Source organism: Numenius arquata, chromosome 2 (assembly GCF_964106895.1).
Source record: "Numenius arquata chromosome 2, bNumArq3.hap1.1, whole genome shotgun sequence".
NCBI classification, from domain to species: Eukaryota; Metazoa; Chordata; class Aves; order Charadriiformes; family Scolopacidae; genus Numenius; species Numenius arquata.
Genome location: NC_133577.1, coordinates 9105999 through 9123375, shown reverse-complemented (window position 1 = coordinate 9123375; position 17377 = coordinate 9105999). Strand labels below are relative to the sequence as shown.

At 36.3% G+C, this 17377-nt stretch overlaps 1 protein-coding gene across 4 annotated transcripts in view; it reads left to right on the top strand.

The window, feature by feature from the left end:
* ZDHHC14 (zDHHC palmitoyltransferase 14) overlaps window positions 1-15738 on the top strand; it is a 110978-nt gene extending 95240 nt beyond the window's left edge. For 2 of the 4 annotated variants that reach the window (XM_074166498.1, XM_074166506.1), the window contains exons 6-9: window positions 200-302; window positions 2103-2212; window positions 5326-5428; window positions 14519-15738. In XM_074166498.1, the coding sequence (XP_074022599.1) occupies window positions 200-302; window positions 2103-2212; window positions 5326-5428; window positions 14519-14875 (673 nt within the window). In that variant the 3' untranslated portion in view covers window positions 14876-15738. Of the gene's footprint in view, window positions 1-199; window positions 303-2102; window positions 2213-5325; window positions 5429-14473 lie in introns of all 4 variants that reach the window. The other 2 variants (XM_074166488.1, XM_074166479.1) reach the window with 1 other exon arrangement.
* The last annotated feature ends 1639 nt before the right edge of the window (window positions 15739-17377 follow it).

Sequence of the window (17377 nt, the reverse complement as noted above, 5' to 3'; positions counted from 1 at the left end):
GCCTGTACACTGAAGCCCACTGCCAATGGGCTTGCTTTTCTCAGTTTAATTTTTGCTGACCCCTTTGAAGTACCCCAAAGATCTCAAGGGACTTGTGGACTATAAGTTGACTACCTTGAATTTTGTGATTGTAACTGTTTGTTATTGGATATAATACTTTTTTATTCCATTTGCGTATGTTTCCTTGACTTTTAATTACTGTGCTGGAAGCTGTGGTGTGTTTTTTCTCGGTATGGTCCATTGTTGGCCTCTCAGGTTTTCACACGTATTTGATCAGCTCCAATCAAACAACAAACGAAGATGTAAGTTCATAGTATATTTATACATACATGTTTCTGAATAGGAGGAGGAGATGATTAATTCTAATTATATGCAGCTTTTCTCTGTTATTCTTGGAGGAGTCATACCTGCCTGCATAATTTTGTGAATGCCTCAGCAGGAAAGAAGGAAATAACCTGGTCATCCTTGATTCAAAATATCAAAAGACTTCTCTATTTGTTGTGGTTTGAAGATCTGCTGGTTACATAGTGTGTCCATTATCATTGACAGCCACAGGACCTGTATCTTGAAATAGGAAAATAAAGAAGAGAGGAAACAAAGAAACAAGTATACTTTATACAGCAGGAAATTACTAAATATTTTTCAGTATCTCTTTTTCACTCAGAGTCCTAAATATTCTTTGACTGAAAAATTGCTTACTATAAAAATTGCAAAGCATATTGAATTCCCAGAACAAAAATTTCATCCTTTTTTATTTTTTCCTTTGAAATTTCTTTGCCAGCTTGAGATTTAAAACCTCTAGGAAGGAATATATCATTAATTTAAAGGTCAACTTTCTCACTTCTACTGGTGCCCTGTTTTGCACACAGGTTTCCATTGTTTTGGTGTGAAATTATGTTTAACTGTGTGTGGAAGCTTCATGTGTCCTCCCCCAACTAAAAGCAGAAATACAAAATGAATGAAAGGAGAAAGTAAATATAGCTAGGTAGCTAATTATATAGAAAGCTCATTGGAATTTAGCAATTAATCTAAGAAATTACTGCAAGTTTAAAATTATTTTATTGTCATTTTCTGCTGTGCCTTTTTTTCATAGGTATCTAGCAAATGTAAAAGTAGCATCTTTGGGACTGTCAAACACGTTTTGTTATTGTTTAAGATCATCGTTAAAATTATAAATTTTACAATAAATACCAATCAACCAGAAAAAAACTTACCAAGCAGGCTCAGAAAGAGCTGTGCCTCAGCATCAAGTATCCAAGCAAGTAGCCTGACTTTGAATCTACCTCATTAGTAAGAAAGATGGGATACTCCGGTATTCCTTAATTATTAATTTTAGGCCAACATTGCCTCTCTAGATGGACCCAGCATGTTTCCACTCTCCCCCTTTCCATCAAATAAAGGTCTCGTCTGGATTGTTGAAAGTCAGATAGCAGGGAACTGCAGCAGCGTAACACGTCTGAATTTCAATTAAACTGTTTGGTAATTTCATTTAAAGCATACATTTACAACCCCCCGTGGCAGGGGGTTTGGAACTCGATGATCTTTAAGGTCCCTTCCAACTCTAATCATTCTATGATTCCATGATTTCCAGTTGAATACGGTAAGACATGTTACTCAGGCTCTCAAGTATCTCACAAGCAGAAAAGCAAGACTGGCTAAAACAAAATGTAATATGGGCTAAAAGGTAGTAATAACTGCTCTTGCTTCATAAGATTTTAGAGCTATTTGTGGGCATGAGGGAAGGTAACGTTGGGTGGTATGGCACAGTTTGAGAACTTACCCAAGAGCATGGAGAAGTGCTGTTCTGTTATTACCTTTATTGGTATGTTGCAATTGAACCTCCTCTGTAGAACATACCATACTATTTGCCAAATTATGCTTAGACTGTTATGTTTAGATGCTGAAATTCCTATTGTGCTTGTAAGGTTTTAGTGTTCAGCCTTTCATAACAGCCCAAAGCTCTAAACTGTTTGGAAAGTTGGGATCATAGGTTTTCTTTAGTCTGTCTCTGATGTAGCATGTTGCTTCTTTGGTAACCCTTGATTTGTCTCAGCCATTTTCTGTATTGTATTATATGTGATGCATTTTGTTCATCTCTTCAGATTAAAGGATCATGGTCAAATAAAAGAGGTAAAGAGAACTATAATCCATACAGTTATGGCAACATCTTTACTAATTGCTGTGCTGCACTCTGTGGGCCCCTCTCTCCAAGGTAAGAGTATCAAAAATATTGTTAGTATACATCAAGCCATGTGACTATTGATGAAAAAATTTTCTTTCTGATTGCTTGAGTTTACTAAACAGAAGTAAAGCTTTGTTTTACTGCCCATTACAAGCTTTAATTAAGTTTTTCTTCAGCAATAAAGAGATAAGTTGGTAAATTGTGGTTAAACTAAGTTAGTGATTGGATCCTGTAAAATATATTTAACGTTGACATCTGAAATGAAAATAGACTTTTTTATCTGTTGTTTGAAATTTTGCCACTGCAGTTAATATCTTCTAGCAATAAAAAATTCCTAGTAGTTAGCTGTTGTGTTAACTTTTACATATCTAACAGGTGTGATAAGAGCTTAGGAACCTTAATTCTACAACTAGTTTGATAATGGTTCATTTTTGTCTTTTCACTCTGAACTGTTTAATTTAAATGGACAGTATTTTTTCCTTATTTATACTGTTAACATATATACATTAAACTGAATTTGGAGGTCTTACACCAAAGCAATTCCAGAGAAAGCTTAATGGATTAATTTTTGATGCATACATTTTCACTTTTGAAATCCAAAATATTTGTATATTCAAGGTTGCAATGGCTTTTCAGCTTGAACAAAATGTAAGACAGAGCTGAGACTAGAGAAATAAAACTGGCGGCAGGAAAGACATAATTCTCTTCTTCCAGTGCTCCGTGGTTAGATAGTTCACGTACTATATCTACAATAGAGACCCTGTTCCTTTCTACAAAGTGACTGACTTCTTGCAGATTATTTTTGTGGTGTACCCATTGGTTGAAGCTGTTTTGCTTTATCTGGAATTATGTAGTTATGAATCAGAGCTGTTGAGACGAAAGAAAGTATAGTCCAGTGGGTAAGGTGTTTCATTGGAAGTGGGGTTTCTGCCTTTGCTGTTATGAATGTCCGAGGTGGTTCTATGAGCAGGCAAAGGTCAACAGGAGAGACTGACATATTTTCCTAAGGAGGAGACAACTGAGTTAAGATTTCCACATACTGGGTTAACACTGTAATCCCTGTGGTGAGAAAGAGTAACCCTGTTTCTGCTCCCTGCCTATCTGGATGGTGCCTGAAACCAACCCTTTAATTCTGCCATTTTGCTTTTCACGAAAATATGTGATATAAAAACTCAGTGCTATGCTTCAAATTCTTTTGTTTGACTCCAAATGGAAATCTTTATTAGAACTACATAATGTTTCTCAGTATTTGTAATAGCAGGTTAGGCTGATAAAAGTAGCAGCACACAATAGACCAGAATAACACTGGCTCCTGTGTTTTAACAGAGTTTGCTCATTTTTTTTCCTAAACTCCATATAACAACATAACTTATTTAGATGCCAAAGTATATGTAGAGTTTCTGCAGGGAGATATTTTGTGACCAATGGTAAAAATGTACTGATTGTAAAATGTAAACTATAACCTTACTTTTTTTTTAAACTTTTAATCCTTAATTAATCTTTTTCCTTAAATTCTGGTAAAGTCGTTTAGCAGCAATGACAGCGTAAAATTCAAAATGTTCAAGTGCCTCTGAGAGTGGAATGTAGATTAAGAGAAGATCTGTAAACAATCCAAATTTTTCTCCCTTCTGTTAAAGATGATGATTCTCATTTTTAAACCTATGCTACCAAATTCAGAATGTATTTTACATGACCTCAACGGTAACTTTCAAATCTTAATTTGATCCATAGCAGTCAGCATAGGTCTAACTAGCATTCTGATATAATAAATCGTACATGTATTTTAAAGCATCTGATTTTTGAAGGAGTGCTCTCCACATGGCAGTTTGTAATCTCAGGTGGATTTCTAAGTGTTTTGAAGGTACATAAAAACCTGCTCTGCAGAACTTCATGGGGGGAGCGTAAATTGGTCTCTGAGTGGTGGAAACCTCATTGACTTTTGAGAGGGGAAACGCCTTCATTTTTCCCAGCATCGTGTTCTTATATTTAAAAATTGAATCTTCACCCTTAGCAAAGTTAGAGGTCCCAGAAATCAGCAAATAAAACCAGTTCTGTGCTGACTTTATCTTCTCAGGTGTTTTAAGGCATTCCTGTCATTTTGTGTTAGTAACAGGAACTATGAACCCTCCAGATAAAATTTTATATCCTGTGGTAGAATTTGTAATTTTCCAGATGGGAAATAACATTACTCAGGTACACAGGAAAAAACATTTTTGGCCTATGCTTAAAAATATGTGGAACTATCGTTAAAAGCTACATATAATTTAAAAAAAACCAAACCCTTTGAATGAATTGAAGCATAAACAGTAGAAAAGCTTTTATTGGTTTGTTTTGGGGTTTTTTTTGTACGGAAGTGATATGAGCTCATACACATGTAGAATATAATATTTCAGTCTATACATTCAGCTTTTTATGAGAATTAATTACCAGAACCTAAGTGTGGTTTATAGTTCTCAAATTGAGAGTAAAATTGTATGTGGAATTCTGGCAAAATCTTTTCTTAGGTCAGATGTTTCCATTCTATTTATTATTTTTATAATCTTATGTAGATTTTTGCTTATTTTTATTAATTTCTCCATGAAACGTTGTCTTGAAATTTCTTATTTCCATCTATGAGTGCATCACTTTGGTAAGAATAGTGGAGCACTATGAGCAGTGTTAGGTAGCTGTCATGAAAAACCTGGCAGGTAAGTTGTCTAAATAAGACTTCCTCTTTCTTTCTAAGTTTTGTGATTAAGTAGCTTTAATTTTGAGGTGTGGAAACTGATAAGAAAAGAACCTTCAAAATAGGCACTGATTCAAAATGCACTAGTGAGTTTTGTAATTTGTTTTCACACCCGTCGTTTAAAATTCTTGGTTTTGTCATGTCCACTGGTCAGCTTCGAAATCTTTTGTCTATGATAAAAATAGAGAAAAGTAGCAGTACATATGACTGTGTGGCGGGTAGTACTACAAGGAAACAATTACCTTGCTGATGAGTACAAACGAAGTCTTGTACTTCAGTTGAATAAAAGGGGATATTTGAAGGAATTGGTGAGGTATTAAGGTCTGTTATATGATAGGAATTTTTTCTCTTTTTATTGAGAGGAGGTAGTTATTGATCAGAAATATCTCTAACTCTCTTTATTTTGATTATTCCCTAGCTTAATTGACAGAAGAGGATTTATACAACCAGATACACCACAATTAGCAGGACCATCAAATGGCATTACTATGTACGGGGCCACACAATCTCAGAGCAACATGGTAGGAATCATCCCATAGTGTTGTTCATCAAGATTCCTGTGAATGTTTTCCTTCTCCACTTTCATGTGAACTAATCAAGTAATAACTAACTGGATACAGCTGACACTCTGGGTGGAATGACTTGTTTATTAACAGTAAAGAAAAAAAAACCAAGGCTCTTTTTAATGTATGTTTCACGCAGTGTCATAGTTATTGCTCATGGATTCTAAAAAGAGAGAGGCTTTTCTACACTGTTGGTTTATTGAATATACTGGCATTTTGACTTGTACTGTTGACACCTGCTGTGTTTTGAACTGGAATATTCAAGTATCATGGACTTGCTCTGGTTCATCATTTTCCAGCTAATTGTTATTTTGTATGGCACTTTCTTCATACTCTGTTTCCTTCTTTGCTTGTACACTGCGGTTTTGCATAGACTAATGTGTTTTCAAAAGCAAAGATGAACAAAGAGGAGTTTTCTAGGGGAGAAGTGTGTTGAAGGAAGAGCAGGAGGACGCTGAACTTCCAATGATCAAAAAATGGCATCTGGATTGTTACAACAAAAGCTTTTAAACCTCCTTGAAACTGTGCCAATAGTTTTTACTTTGTTTTTTGCTGGTAGCATTGGCTATCATAACAGAAGATAGGATTTCCAGTGCCAAGAAGAAAAGAATAACTGGAAAGGGATCCTTTTCCAAAGGCAAGCATCTTACATATGTGCCTATTTCTGAATTGTTGTCCACATATCTTCATATTATGTGGGTTCTAAGACTTTGTCAAAGAAGCCATGAGTTATGGACGCCCTTCCTTTGCCAAAAAAGAGGCGACCACAAGGCCTTCTGACATAACTCAGCCTTTCTTTTGAACAAAAGAAGAAAAGAGACAGAAAAAATCTGTCTCTTCCCAGACAGATTAGTTTTAGTGTCACTGATAAACTTGTATAAAAATTTTGCTGTAGTTCCTAAGCTGTTGTTGCTTACTATTTTGAGAATTAAATAGAAGATTTGTTAGTCTCCTTCATGAAAAAATGTATTAGAGACACAGTATTAACTCTGAGTCTTCTGTGAGGTAGTTGTGCAGAACAAGGTAATGCTCTATGCAAATTTTACAAAAAAAAAAAAAATAATGTAACTCTGAAAAGACAAAGAAAAAAAAAAAAAACAAACCTTAGAAATAGCCTGAGGTCTTTCAGGGATTAACCAAACTTTCTGACTCTGTCAAGGCTTCTTATTTGCAAGGATCATTAACCCACAATAAGTCCCTGACAATAAATTATCTTAACATTATAAAAATTATACTTGCATTGTAAGTAGATACTGTCACTATTGCTAGATATTAATGAGAAAATCTTGTGTCAGTTTGATAGAAAATTGACTAAGTTTGTCTCTAGAAATGGAGAGATCTGCTATGGTATTACTTTTAAGTCAAACAGGTAGCTGCTATGATTTTAAAGTGTAATATCTGTAATTATGCAAGTTCTTCAAGGATTTGAACTTCTTACATCCTAGAACATCACACTACTTGATCTGGGAAAGGCTTGAGTTCTTTAACAGTTATCAGTGTCACTTGGAAATGTGCAGTTTTCATTCCTGAAAATGATCTCTCAGAAAAAGCTTGAAAAATGTAATACATCATGTTTGATATGGAGGAATATCTTTAAGACTGTGATGCTGTTTTTCTCAGGGTATTATTCTTGGTCTCTATCCAAGACCAATTGGCTTCTAGTGGCAGCTGGCTATATCAGCATTAAATTTTCTCCCTTAAGTTTTGTTGCAAACTGTTAAAGACCTGCTTTGTTTCCCAGTCTCTCTAGCACTATTTTCCCTATTTAAAAGTCTTGCATTCTTTCCTGAGTTGTTTGAAACATAAGAAATTTTAAATTCATTTCCTACTGGCAAAATGCAGTGGGACATAACTTTGCCTCTGATTTGTTCTTGTTTCACATTTCCCTCTTTCTGTATTCTAAGGTTAACATTTTTCTTCTCCTCAATAGAGTCTGTGCCTACCTTCAGGTTCCCGTCTCTCCTGTCTCATAAAGCAGCAAACAACAAAACTGATTTCCCTGTTTCACAGTTAAGATTTCAATCTCATCCACATAACAGACTTCCTTTTTTCTACCAAAATTAATTCACCTTACTGCTAGCTTAGTTGTTTTCAGCCATTCTCTTCAGTTTTCGGATTTCCTGTTCTGATTTAAATTTAGACAGAAATCAAGTAAAACTTCATCATTCTATTTAAACATTTTCCCCATGAAGTGACCCCTAGTACTTTTCCAGGCTGTTTCTTTCAACTTTTTCCCCAGTACACGATCTTAGATTCTGAAGAAGTAGTTTAGGAACGGGAGCACTGGGAACACCAGCCATTCGCTTGCTCTCCCCTGAAAAGGGCTGTGGAAGCTTCTTGAGTGAGAGGCAGTGGAGTACACTTTATGGCAGGAGTAAAACAAAGTCTGCAGCATCCCGCTATTTGATTTTTGGTTGGTTTGTTTGTTGTTTTTTTAGTGGAGGAATCTCTGCAAGATTCTCTAGAATCCCCCTTGCTAGAAATTCAGATGCAAACATCAACATTTCCTTTCCTTTTGGCTCAAAGGCTCTGGGTTCCTTTTTACCTCGTATCTTCGCTGACAAAGGTTAGGCAAAAGATGGAATGTGATTCAGTCATCCTTTCTGGAAGGTTGCATAGCTCTCGGGGAAAAAGGCAGAGGCATAAAATGAAAAATGCTTTCTTGGAGCTGAGGCAGGTGGACCACAAACGACTGGCAAGTTTGAAGGGGATGTATCTGGCACTGCAGCACGTATTATTGTGGTTTCAGATGAGGACAGGCAAAAAGAAATTCCTTGACTTAAGACCACGTGTAGATCACAGTCGTAGTTCATAAATACCTTTTAAATGGCAGACGTTTAGCCATTTAGATGTCATCAGAGATAATAACACTATTTTAGCAAGTTTAACACCTCTGAGTATGGGAAATAACTTATATAGAAATCTGAAGTGTGTTCCAGTACACCTCTATGGTGTGACTCCTTGGATTTTATTCCAGAATGCATGACATCCTCTTATCTCTAAAATGAATCTTAATGTCTTGATATTATATTACTTAATCCATGTTGCGTGCTAAAATGTCTCTCCTGCGCATTGATATTAATTGGATTTTAATGAGCATCTTCTCACACACTTGTCTTCTCTTATTCCCTCCCTCTTTCCTTTCCTTCTCTTTCATTCCTCAAACCTTTGACTCAGTGACTTGTGTCTTTCTAAAATAGAATTCCTGTGCCTCACCCAACTAGCCTTTCGTCATTCTTTAAATCTCTCTGGGTTGCTTAGTATTATATTTTGCTTTAATTTATTTTAATATATCCCTTAGCATAGCATCCTTTTTGCATTTAAGCTCAAAATAAATATCAGGTTAAGTTTAAACTTGCCAGACACTTGTTTTCAGTGCAATACATTATCTCTTATTCAGGATACCATTTCTGGGGCACTATTTTTGTAATTTAACAGCTTTTGTGGTAATTTTGCCTTTGAGACTCTGAATATTTCATATAGGAGCTACCCTACTCGTGCTAGTGACTCAGTTTGTCACAATCTCAGACAGTCAGGGTTGTTGCTATAAGCAGTGCTTCATAGATCCATACTATGATTTTAATTTTTTCCTAGATATTTATAAGAGAGCTTTTTCTCCTGTTCTCTCCTTAGTAACACCTTATATTACTAAAAGGTGAAGTTGTATTTACTTTTTTGAAGGCTGGAAGCACGTATGTGTTTTTTTTTTTCCTGGTACGTTCCCAGGGCTTTTAATCTCTTTTCCAATATAATTTGAAATTAATCTGGTAAATTCATTAGCTGTCTTCTTAATACCCTTACAAGTATGGTCACTTGGAGCTCATGATCTGTAGATCTGATATTTCCAAAGTATTTCCTTATTTCATGTTATTGCTGATTATTTTTACAAGCTCTTCATTAGTTTGATTGCCCAAGTATTTCTCTTCTCATTCTTAAGAATTTTTTTTGCATGAAACACAGTATCTGACCCATTATAAAATCATAATTTTCTCTGTATTTTATTCTTTCTTTCTTTCTCTTTTAAGGTTTACTGTCTTTTTATTCTGAAAAAAAGTTCTTATTTCACCATAAACCCATCAGCTATCATTACCTGGATCTGCACTTCTGTATTACTTAGCTTTTTTTAAAAAAGCCTGAGTTGATTTTTGGGTTTTGTTACAGGGTATTTTATTCTTTAGTAATCTATTACGGAGAAACACAGAAACTATCTCACTCCATGCACTTTTTTTAGAGGAATTAGTTTGGTTTATTTTTACTATGATGTCTCTAGAAATTTTCTGATGCCTTATAAAGTGATAGATTTTACTTCTATCTGCCTCTGTGTCAGGACAGGTTCATTTCTTTGTTTTTAAGAAATTCACTTGTACTCCAAGGCATCTCATCTTCAGTGCTTAGGTAATTCTTTGTGTGCCAAATGTCCCTATTTCCAGTTCTCCCTTTCCTTTCCTGGATGCAAATTCTTTAGTTAGAGTGTTTGTTTTCTTATACATACTACTGAAAATTGTAGGAACCCTAACAGTGCACGCGCAACATTCGTTACCAGTGAGATGTGCAGGAAAGTCCTCTCCCAAGTGCTCACATCAGTATTTCTAGCACTGATCTGGAAACAGGAATCCAGCTGATCCAGGAAACGTTGACTCTCCTCATCCTAGCATGTTTTTTCCTTTGCTTTTCATATTCTCATTATTAGGAGTAAGTATTTCTATCACGACAGTAAATGGATCAACAAGGATAGGAGCGCCACTTCACTGGGAGTTTTACAAGTGTGTTTCCTTGTATATTTTCTGTAGTACTTCAAATATAAATTTATCATTACCTGAAACAGAACTTAGGGCTCTTATCAAGTCAACATTACTACAGTCAAGGTTGATAGAGGTTTTTCATGAATGCATTTTACTTCACAGTTAAAATGGGTTAAGGGCACATGCAGTAAATAAACTCCAGCATTTTCCTTTGGTTTGAGGTATGTTTTAGAAGCAATCCTTTCAATTGTGCGTATTTACTGCATTTTTTTTTTCACATTGCAGAGCAGTATCAGAGCACATGAACTAGATTTCTTTCAGAAGACGTGCTCCCAGCGTGTACCCAACATGCTTTTACCATTCACAGACATTCAGTCCATAAGAACAAACAGTAGCTAGTCTGAAGTAAAATCCCTGGAAGAGGAATTCTAAATTTTTTAGAGGCTTCAGAAGCGTTTCTCTTCATAGATCTACTCCTGGTGCACTGTACTACTTGCTGGTGGAGCCATTGTCTTGGTGGGGTTTGTGGCTCAGTTGTTGCACGGTATCTGCAATGCCGTGATTTTGAGTGTGAAATCCCACAGCTGTTGGGAATAGTTACACAGCTCCACCCCTCCACTCTTTACCCGTCTATTGCATCCATCTAGTCTGGTATTTCACCATCCTTTCTGTTACTTCATAGCACTGTCATTCAGTGCTGTCGGTCTCCTCCAAACTTTTTAGTGTTTGTACTGTATTCAGAGATGCTGAGATAATTCAAGCTTCTTTTCTCCATCTTCTGAGAACTGTAACAATTCTTTAATATTACCAGTGTTTAGAAAATTTTTAACACAGTTAATTTAAAATTTAAAGTAAATAATCTCTGGCTTTGGCATTAGAAATGTGAACAATATATTGCCATGTACATCATCTATGTTAACATGTATATTCTGTGTAGCTTAGAAAAAAAAATCAGATTTTCATCAGGAAAAATAATGAAAAATATTGTTTCCTTAGTTGTTTGTATTTATAATTTGTGAAATAAACACAGAATTTTAGGTATTGTCTAATTTGCTTGAATTTGTGCCTTTTGATATGAAAATAAATACAGAGATGGCTAAAAAATTCTATGCACATATATAACTGAACTTCTGTACTTGTAGAACTTCTTAAACTTGTCTTACCTTCAGAATCTGCTGTTCCTCTGAAACAGTGGAAACTGTAAGTGGAAAATAAAATCAGTAGATCTGAAGAAAGAAGGTAGTGGTAGAATAATTCCTACAGTAGATTTTTAGCTATTTAGATTCTAGTGCTTGGCTTCCTTTTTGTTACAATCATAGGGTTTTTTATTTCATTTGAAATGCTGGCGTTGAATAATTCATGTGATTAACAGCTGTTAAGATTTTGGCCCTAAATTTAATTTAGTTAAGAGTGAAATACGGAATCGAGGAAAATCCTCCATATAGAGCCCTATAAACAGATCTCATTTCCTTGTTTAGTTTTGTGTTGGCTGTTTAGACTCAAGAATAGTCTACCTGTATAGTATGTGTTGTTTTTGCCAGATGTTTTGAGAGCTCCATTGAACACATCTACCTTTTCTGGTATTAACCCTATTCTAGTCACTTTTGAAAGCTGTTTACAGCCTGAATTTTCCTAAGATATTTCATGTTGATCACTGTTTAACAGAACAAAAAAGAAGAAAACTTGAAAAGCATCTGAGTAAGAGGAGAGGCTTTAGGGAAGTGACAAGTGCATGGAAAATGAAGAAGAGATACACAGCACCTGAAAAAGTTTTATAACACTCTGTTTAATGGAGCTTTATGAGGCTACTTTATCTTTTTGATATTGATTCATTGAAATGCACTAGAGTTCGGTAAGAAGAAAATGAGTTCAGACTATACAATGAGTTCAAGTAAATTACCTTCAGCTAATTTAAAACGGTGTGCTTGTAGTGCCTCGAACACATTAATGATTTCCTTTTGAAGATCAGTGCTGAAGCTTCACTAAAGCAATAAGTCAGCTGCTAACATTATTTGTTTTCAATGTACCCCAGTGGTTATAGGCATTCCTTTGTTATTTAACATGCTCTTTGGCTGTTGCTTTTCAGAGAAGATGGATTTTATTCGTCTTTTGAAGTTTGAAAATTCAGTTAACAGATTTTTAAGGTCTGCATAGTAAGGTTGGTTGAAGGGCTATAGTTTAATTGAAATAAGCAGGCGTGAATAACAGTATATTTAATCAAGAATGAGTTATTCACACTGAATTACTAATTGAAAGCTTGACTTGAAAAGATACTGACAGTTTTCTTCTTAGTAAGGTATTTATGCAAGGTTTTGGCTTTAAGCCTGTGAGTAATCCCTCCGAAATGATACGGGACCACTTCAATTGTTTGGCTGGGGCTGCTCATCATTTTGTGAGGGAAAAAATGGTTGCAATGTGTATAAACTCAGTTTATGTAACAGGGAATAATCTTTCTGAGAAGCCATAAGTGTTGGAAAATACATAACTGAGTAAGGATCCGACTTCTGCCTGTCAAAAAGTAGTTGGTCTGAGAGTCGTAAACCACTTAGGTAATATTTCAAACATGTCTATCTACTGTGACCAAGTGGTCTGCTTGCCCACTTTCTGAGTGTAATGCGTGTGCATCCATCATTCAGTGCTGGAACTGGAGAACCTGAAAATATGAGAGGAAGCATTCATAGTGAAGGTTTTCATCATACAGTAAAGGAAGCAAAAGTATTTCCATGAGTTTGCGTAGACTATATCACAGTGGCTCATTAAACTCGAATGGGCATTTTAGGGAATTGCTGTAATGTTACTAGCAGTGGTTATGACCAGGAATATCTTGAATAGATGTTGGATTTGTAATGTCTTTCAGTAATTTGATATAGATCGAAGAAATCAGTCATGAAGTCAGTACTGTTTTAACAGAACTCCTGAAATAACAGCAGTGAATAGGCCTGTCTTACCTCTGGATATATTTTTCTATTCTGCTTGCTTGCTTCCAAATTTTCTTTGCTGCATTGGATTTGTTTTCATTGACTGTAGTGTTTCTCTTGCACAGCAGAACAGTAGTATGGCAAATGAATCTAACTGGATTTTAAAAATCTGCAGATGTTATAACTGATCAGGCTATGAATTAAATATGTATTGTCCTTGGAAGCTCTCAAAAATCATGTCAGTTTGCGTTAAAGAAACTTAACTTGGCAGTAGGTGTACTGCCTGCCCACTTAGCGAGCTGGACATTATTGAGACATCTACCTGTCTTGTCATCTCAAGGAATGAATGATAATTTTGTATAAGCAGTTTTCAGGAATGAGGTAGAGCCAAAAGTGTTCCTGGTAATACTCACTGAGCTTAATTGGATTTATATAATGCTGAATTTGGCTTATTATTGTGAAAGTGCTTGCTAAAAAACTTGTGGGTTTGTACCTTGATTCTCCACATTGTCAAAATTAAATTAATTAATGAACAGCCTAAAAAATCATGAAAGTCAATATCAAATTAATGCATCTGCAGTACTGCCTAATTTCTACACTTCTCTACAGTATTGAGTACAGTCTAATATATTCTCTAGAGTGTATATATATATATATAATGTATTAAATTGGGAGGGAGGGAAGTCTTTGCTCATAGAGGCTGTATTGCCAGCTATATATTTATGAAACCACCTGCATCAAAGGAATTCTTGTTCTTGGAAAACTTCTGTAGCAGCTTAATTCTTCCATGTGGTGACCAATTAGAATAAGACACTTGCCTGGTGTTTTTGATCTTGGAAAGATCCTTGGATTGTGCCTTTGGGCCTCTCTCTGAACTGCTAGCCACTCTAGGGTAGAATGAGTGGTGTGGCAGTGATTCACCTCACGGGGAATCGGGAAGGTTTTGAGGTGCCCGCTGCAGTTAGTTACACATGGACTGTGCAGCTAGGCTTTCCGAATGGTTTTGGACAAGAATAAAGCATTTGAATTACAGTACTCACAAAATACTATTTTAGAGGTTTCCAAAGCCTTTAAGTGAACACTGTAAATGTCTATCTTAATTTACTTTGATAGTAAACCAAAGCAATGGCTCAGTTATGCATGCTTTTTTCTACCTTATTTTTTTTTTCTGGGCAGCATGCAGTGGGATTTTTGGGTGGCTAACCATGGAATGATACTAATGGCTTTCTTTTTTTTCTCTTCACATCCCATTCTTTTCCATACCTTTTTGTCCGTATTCTCCCCTTTTTTTTTTCCTCTGTTTTGTTTGCCTTATATGATTTTGACACCCTTCCATTCTGCAGTGTGACCAAGATCAGTGCATTCAGAGCACTAAATTCGTTTTGCAGGCTGCTGCCACCCCCCTACTACAGAGTGAGCCAAGCATAACTAGTGAAGAGCTACCTTTACCAGGAAAGACTACTATCAGTGGGCCTTGTGCAACTCTAACGCTAGGGCAACCAACACCACCATCTTCTATGCCAAATCTCACATCAGATACAGGTTTGACAGACATGATACCATTAAAAGAGGAACACGAAGGCCATCAGTTTCTCACTCCTGAAGAAGCTCCGTCACCCCCTGGGATGCTGCCAAGTGGAAGTCCTATTACACACAGCCATACAATGCACGTCCTGAGTCTAGCCAGCCAGGATTCATTGCATGAAGACTCAGTACGTGGTCTTGTGAAGCTTAGCTCAGTTTGAACAGCTTTTTTTTTTGAACGCTGCACCGTTTCTTGGTGTCTATTCAAATCTCTTCTTAACAGGAATGACGCTGCAGTACCACTGTAAGACTTCGTTAACATGCCTATAATGGAAACTTTGTCGCGTAATGGAGTCTACTAAAAAGACAAGTTATTTTTTCCATGGAGCCATGGCATTTTTTTGACCAGGTTGTTAATGGTTGTGCTTTGATGGTGACTGCGTTTTATTTTTAAGCAAAACCAGAAATGGTCAGTAACCTTGTTTCCTGAAGCTTGGGTACAGCAAGTTGGAAGTCAGCCTGTAACAAACACCATGTACAGTACAAAAGAGAGAGATTCTCGGATGTAAGTGTCATGCTCTGTGTTCTATGCTCTTGTAATACACACTTGTTAAGGCTTACCACACTTGTGGCCAGAATGATCTGCACTTACATGTTATGCTACTAATATTTGAGATAGAAAACTACCATTCCATTTGTTAATACAAAAAAAAAAAAAAAAAAAAGACTGCAGATATGGATTTGCATGCCACGCTACAGTATGTGTTACAGTGGTGTTGGTATTAAGAGAAAGTGCTGCTTTTTTATTTGTGACTTTCAAAGTGCTGTTTCATTTAAAGACAGTGCAACAGACAAATTAATGGACTATATTATTTTTTCAATTTATTAAAGTTTATTTTAAATTAATCAGTGGTGCCTAGAAGATGGAGAGTTACTGATTTGATCATGTTGCATATCATTTAACCTTCTGTTTAAGTGTTTAGAGTGAGGTATTGTGTTGTGCCATACCACGAGATTCTTCCACTCCCTAATGTGATACAATTACCTGTGGACCTCCAATAAAATGACATCCTCTATTTCTTGGACACGTGTACAGTTATCCTTGCACAGCTTTCCAGGGGAAAGAGGGGGAAATCATGACTTGTTGACATAGTTTGTAAAGATTTGACCGGAATATGTTTACGTAATTAAAGCAGAGCTATGGAGGAAGAGCTGGTTACAATTAGGATTGCTTCCGCATCATTTGTGGTTTTGTTTCAGATGTGTATTTGTTCCCATAAGAAGTATTTATTTGGAAACAGTAGAGTTCACCTCTGCTTGGACTGTAATTCTGTGTTCCTTATCATATGGATTAAGGGTGAGGGGCTTAAGATTCAAGGCAGACGCAGGCATCTTGGTGAAGTAATCTGAAATGGTTAGCAGTAGACTGTAGCTGCCCCCAGCCATCATCCTTCATTTGTATTTGTCCTTTAATATTTTAAATGGAAATCTTGATTTCATGTAATTCCTCTGGGCTTTTTTTTTTTTAAGTAAAGCACAATTAAAAGGTTAAAGAGAGATAATTATTTTTCATGATAGCTGAAGAGAACCTTAAGATGATGAAGTTTAATAGCTTTAATACTGTATTTACTATGCTTTTCAGGATGTGGAACCTGAATTCTTCTTTTCTCAGGACAAACTAAGTGCAGAATGTGCTTTATCTGGTGCTTCTATGGCATGAAAGAGTTCACCAGTTAAGAAATTTAACAGTTCTGTATTGTTCACCATGGTTGTTCACCGACACCAAGCTAAAAATCTTTTTGGTTTTACTTTCGTTGTTGAAATTGAGGACAATCAGTCACCCATGCTATTGAAGCCTCAGACAAGATACTGCTAAACCCCTACTCCTCTAACATTTCATAAGCAATCCATTTCTATAATTGATGATGTTGGCTTTGACCTAATTCTGTGTGTAGAACATAGCAACACTTTCTGTCTGTAAGTGCCGTAATGGATCCACCAAAGAACCTCTGGCAGACAAGTCTGTCCCAGTTACTGGAGCCACCCTCCCAGCATTTTCCTGAAGCTGGGACAGTCTCGAGTTCTTTCCACCAGCCGAACCATAGTGACTGACATGTCCCAGTTGGCTGGTCTCCCAATAAGCCGCAAGTATCGGCACTTGTTTCTGTGTCTGCTTTTGAAGAAGAGTTGGTGATGCTCGTTTTCTTGATTTCATCTTTCCCTGATGTGGCTTCTCGTGTATGAATCCATGAATGTCTGTGTTAAAGCAGGTAATGGATTGAGAGGTGGAGATACTGGTCTCATAGACCTGGGTAAAGAAATCCCAGCTTTGAGTTTGTAGACCAGTACTTGACAGAATCGTTATCTCCTAAGTGTTTGTGGATAGTTAACTATGAATGTGTTACTCAGTACATAGAAGGACATGGTATCAGAGCTTTTTACTTGTAGCAGCAATGATGAGAATCACTATTTTAAGGAAATTGTTATTTTAAGTCTCCCTGAAATACCGGAGGGATTTTATGCTTCCGAGAATACCAACTTTGTGACAACGTTTGTATGTCATTGCCACTGGGGAGTAGTGCAGAAAGCTGCACTTCAGCTCTGCACACAATAAAATTAGTGTCAGTTTTGACATGAAACGAAGGGAGAAGGACAGGATTAGAGTCTTTATGCTGTTTTCCTTGTGCTCGTGCTTTTCACCATCATTTTTTGAACCTTCTGTT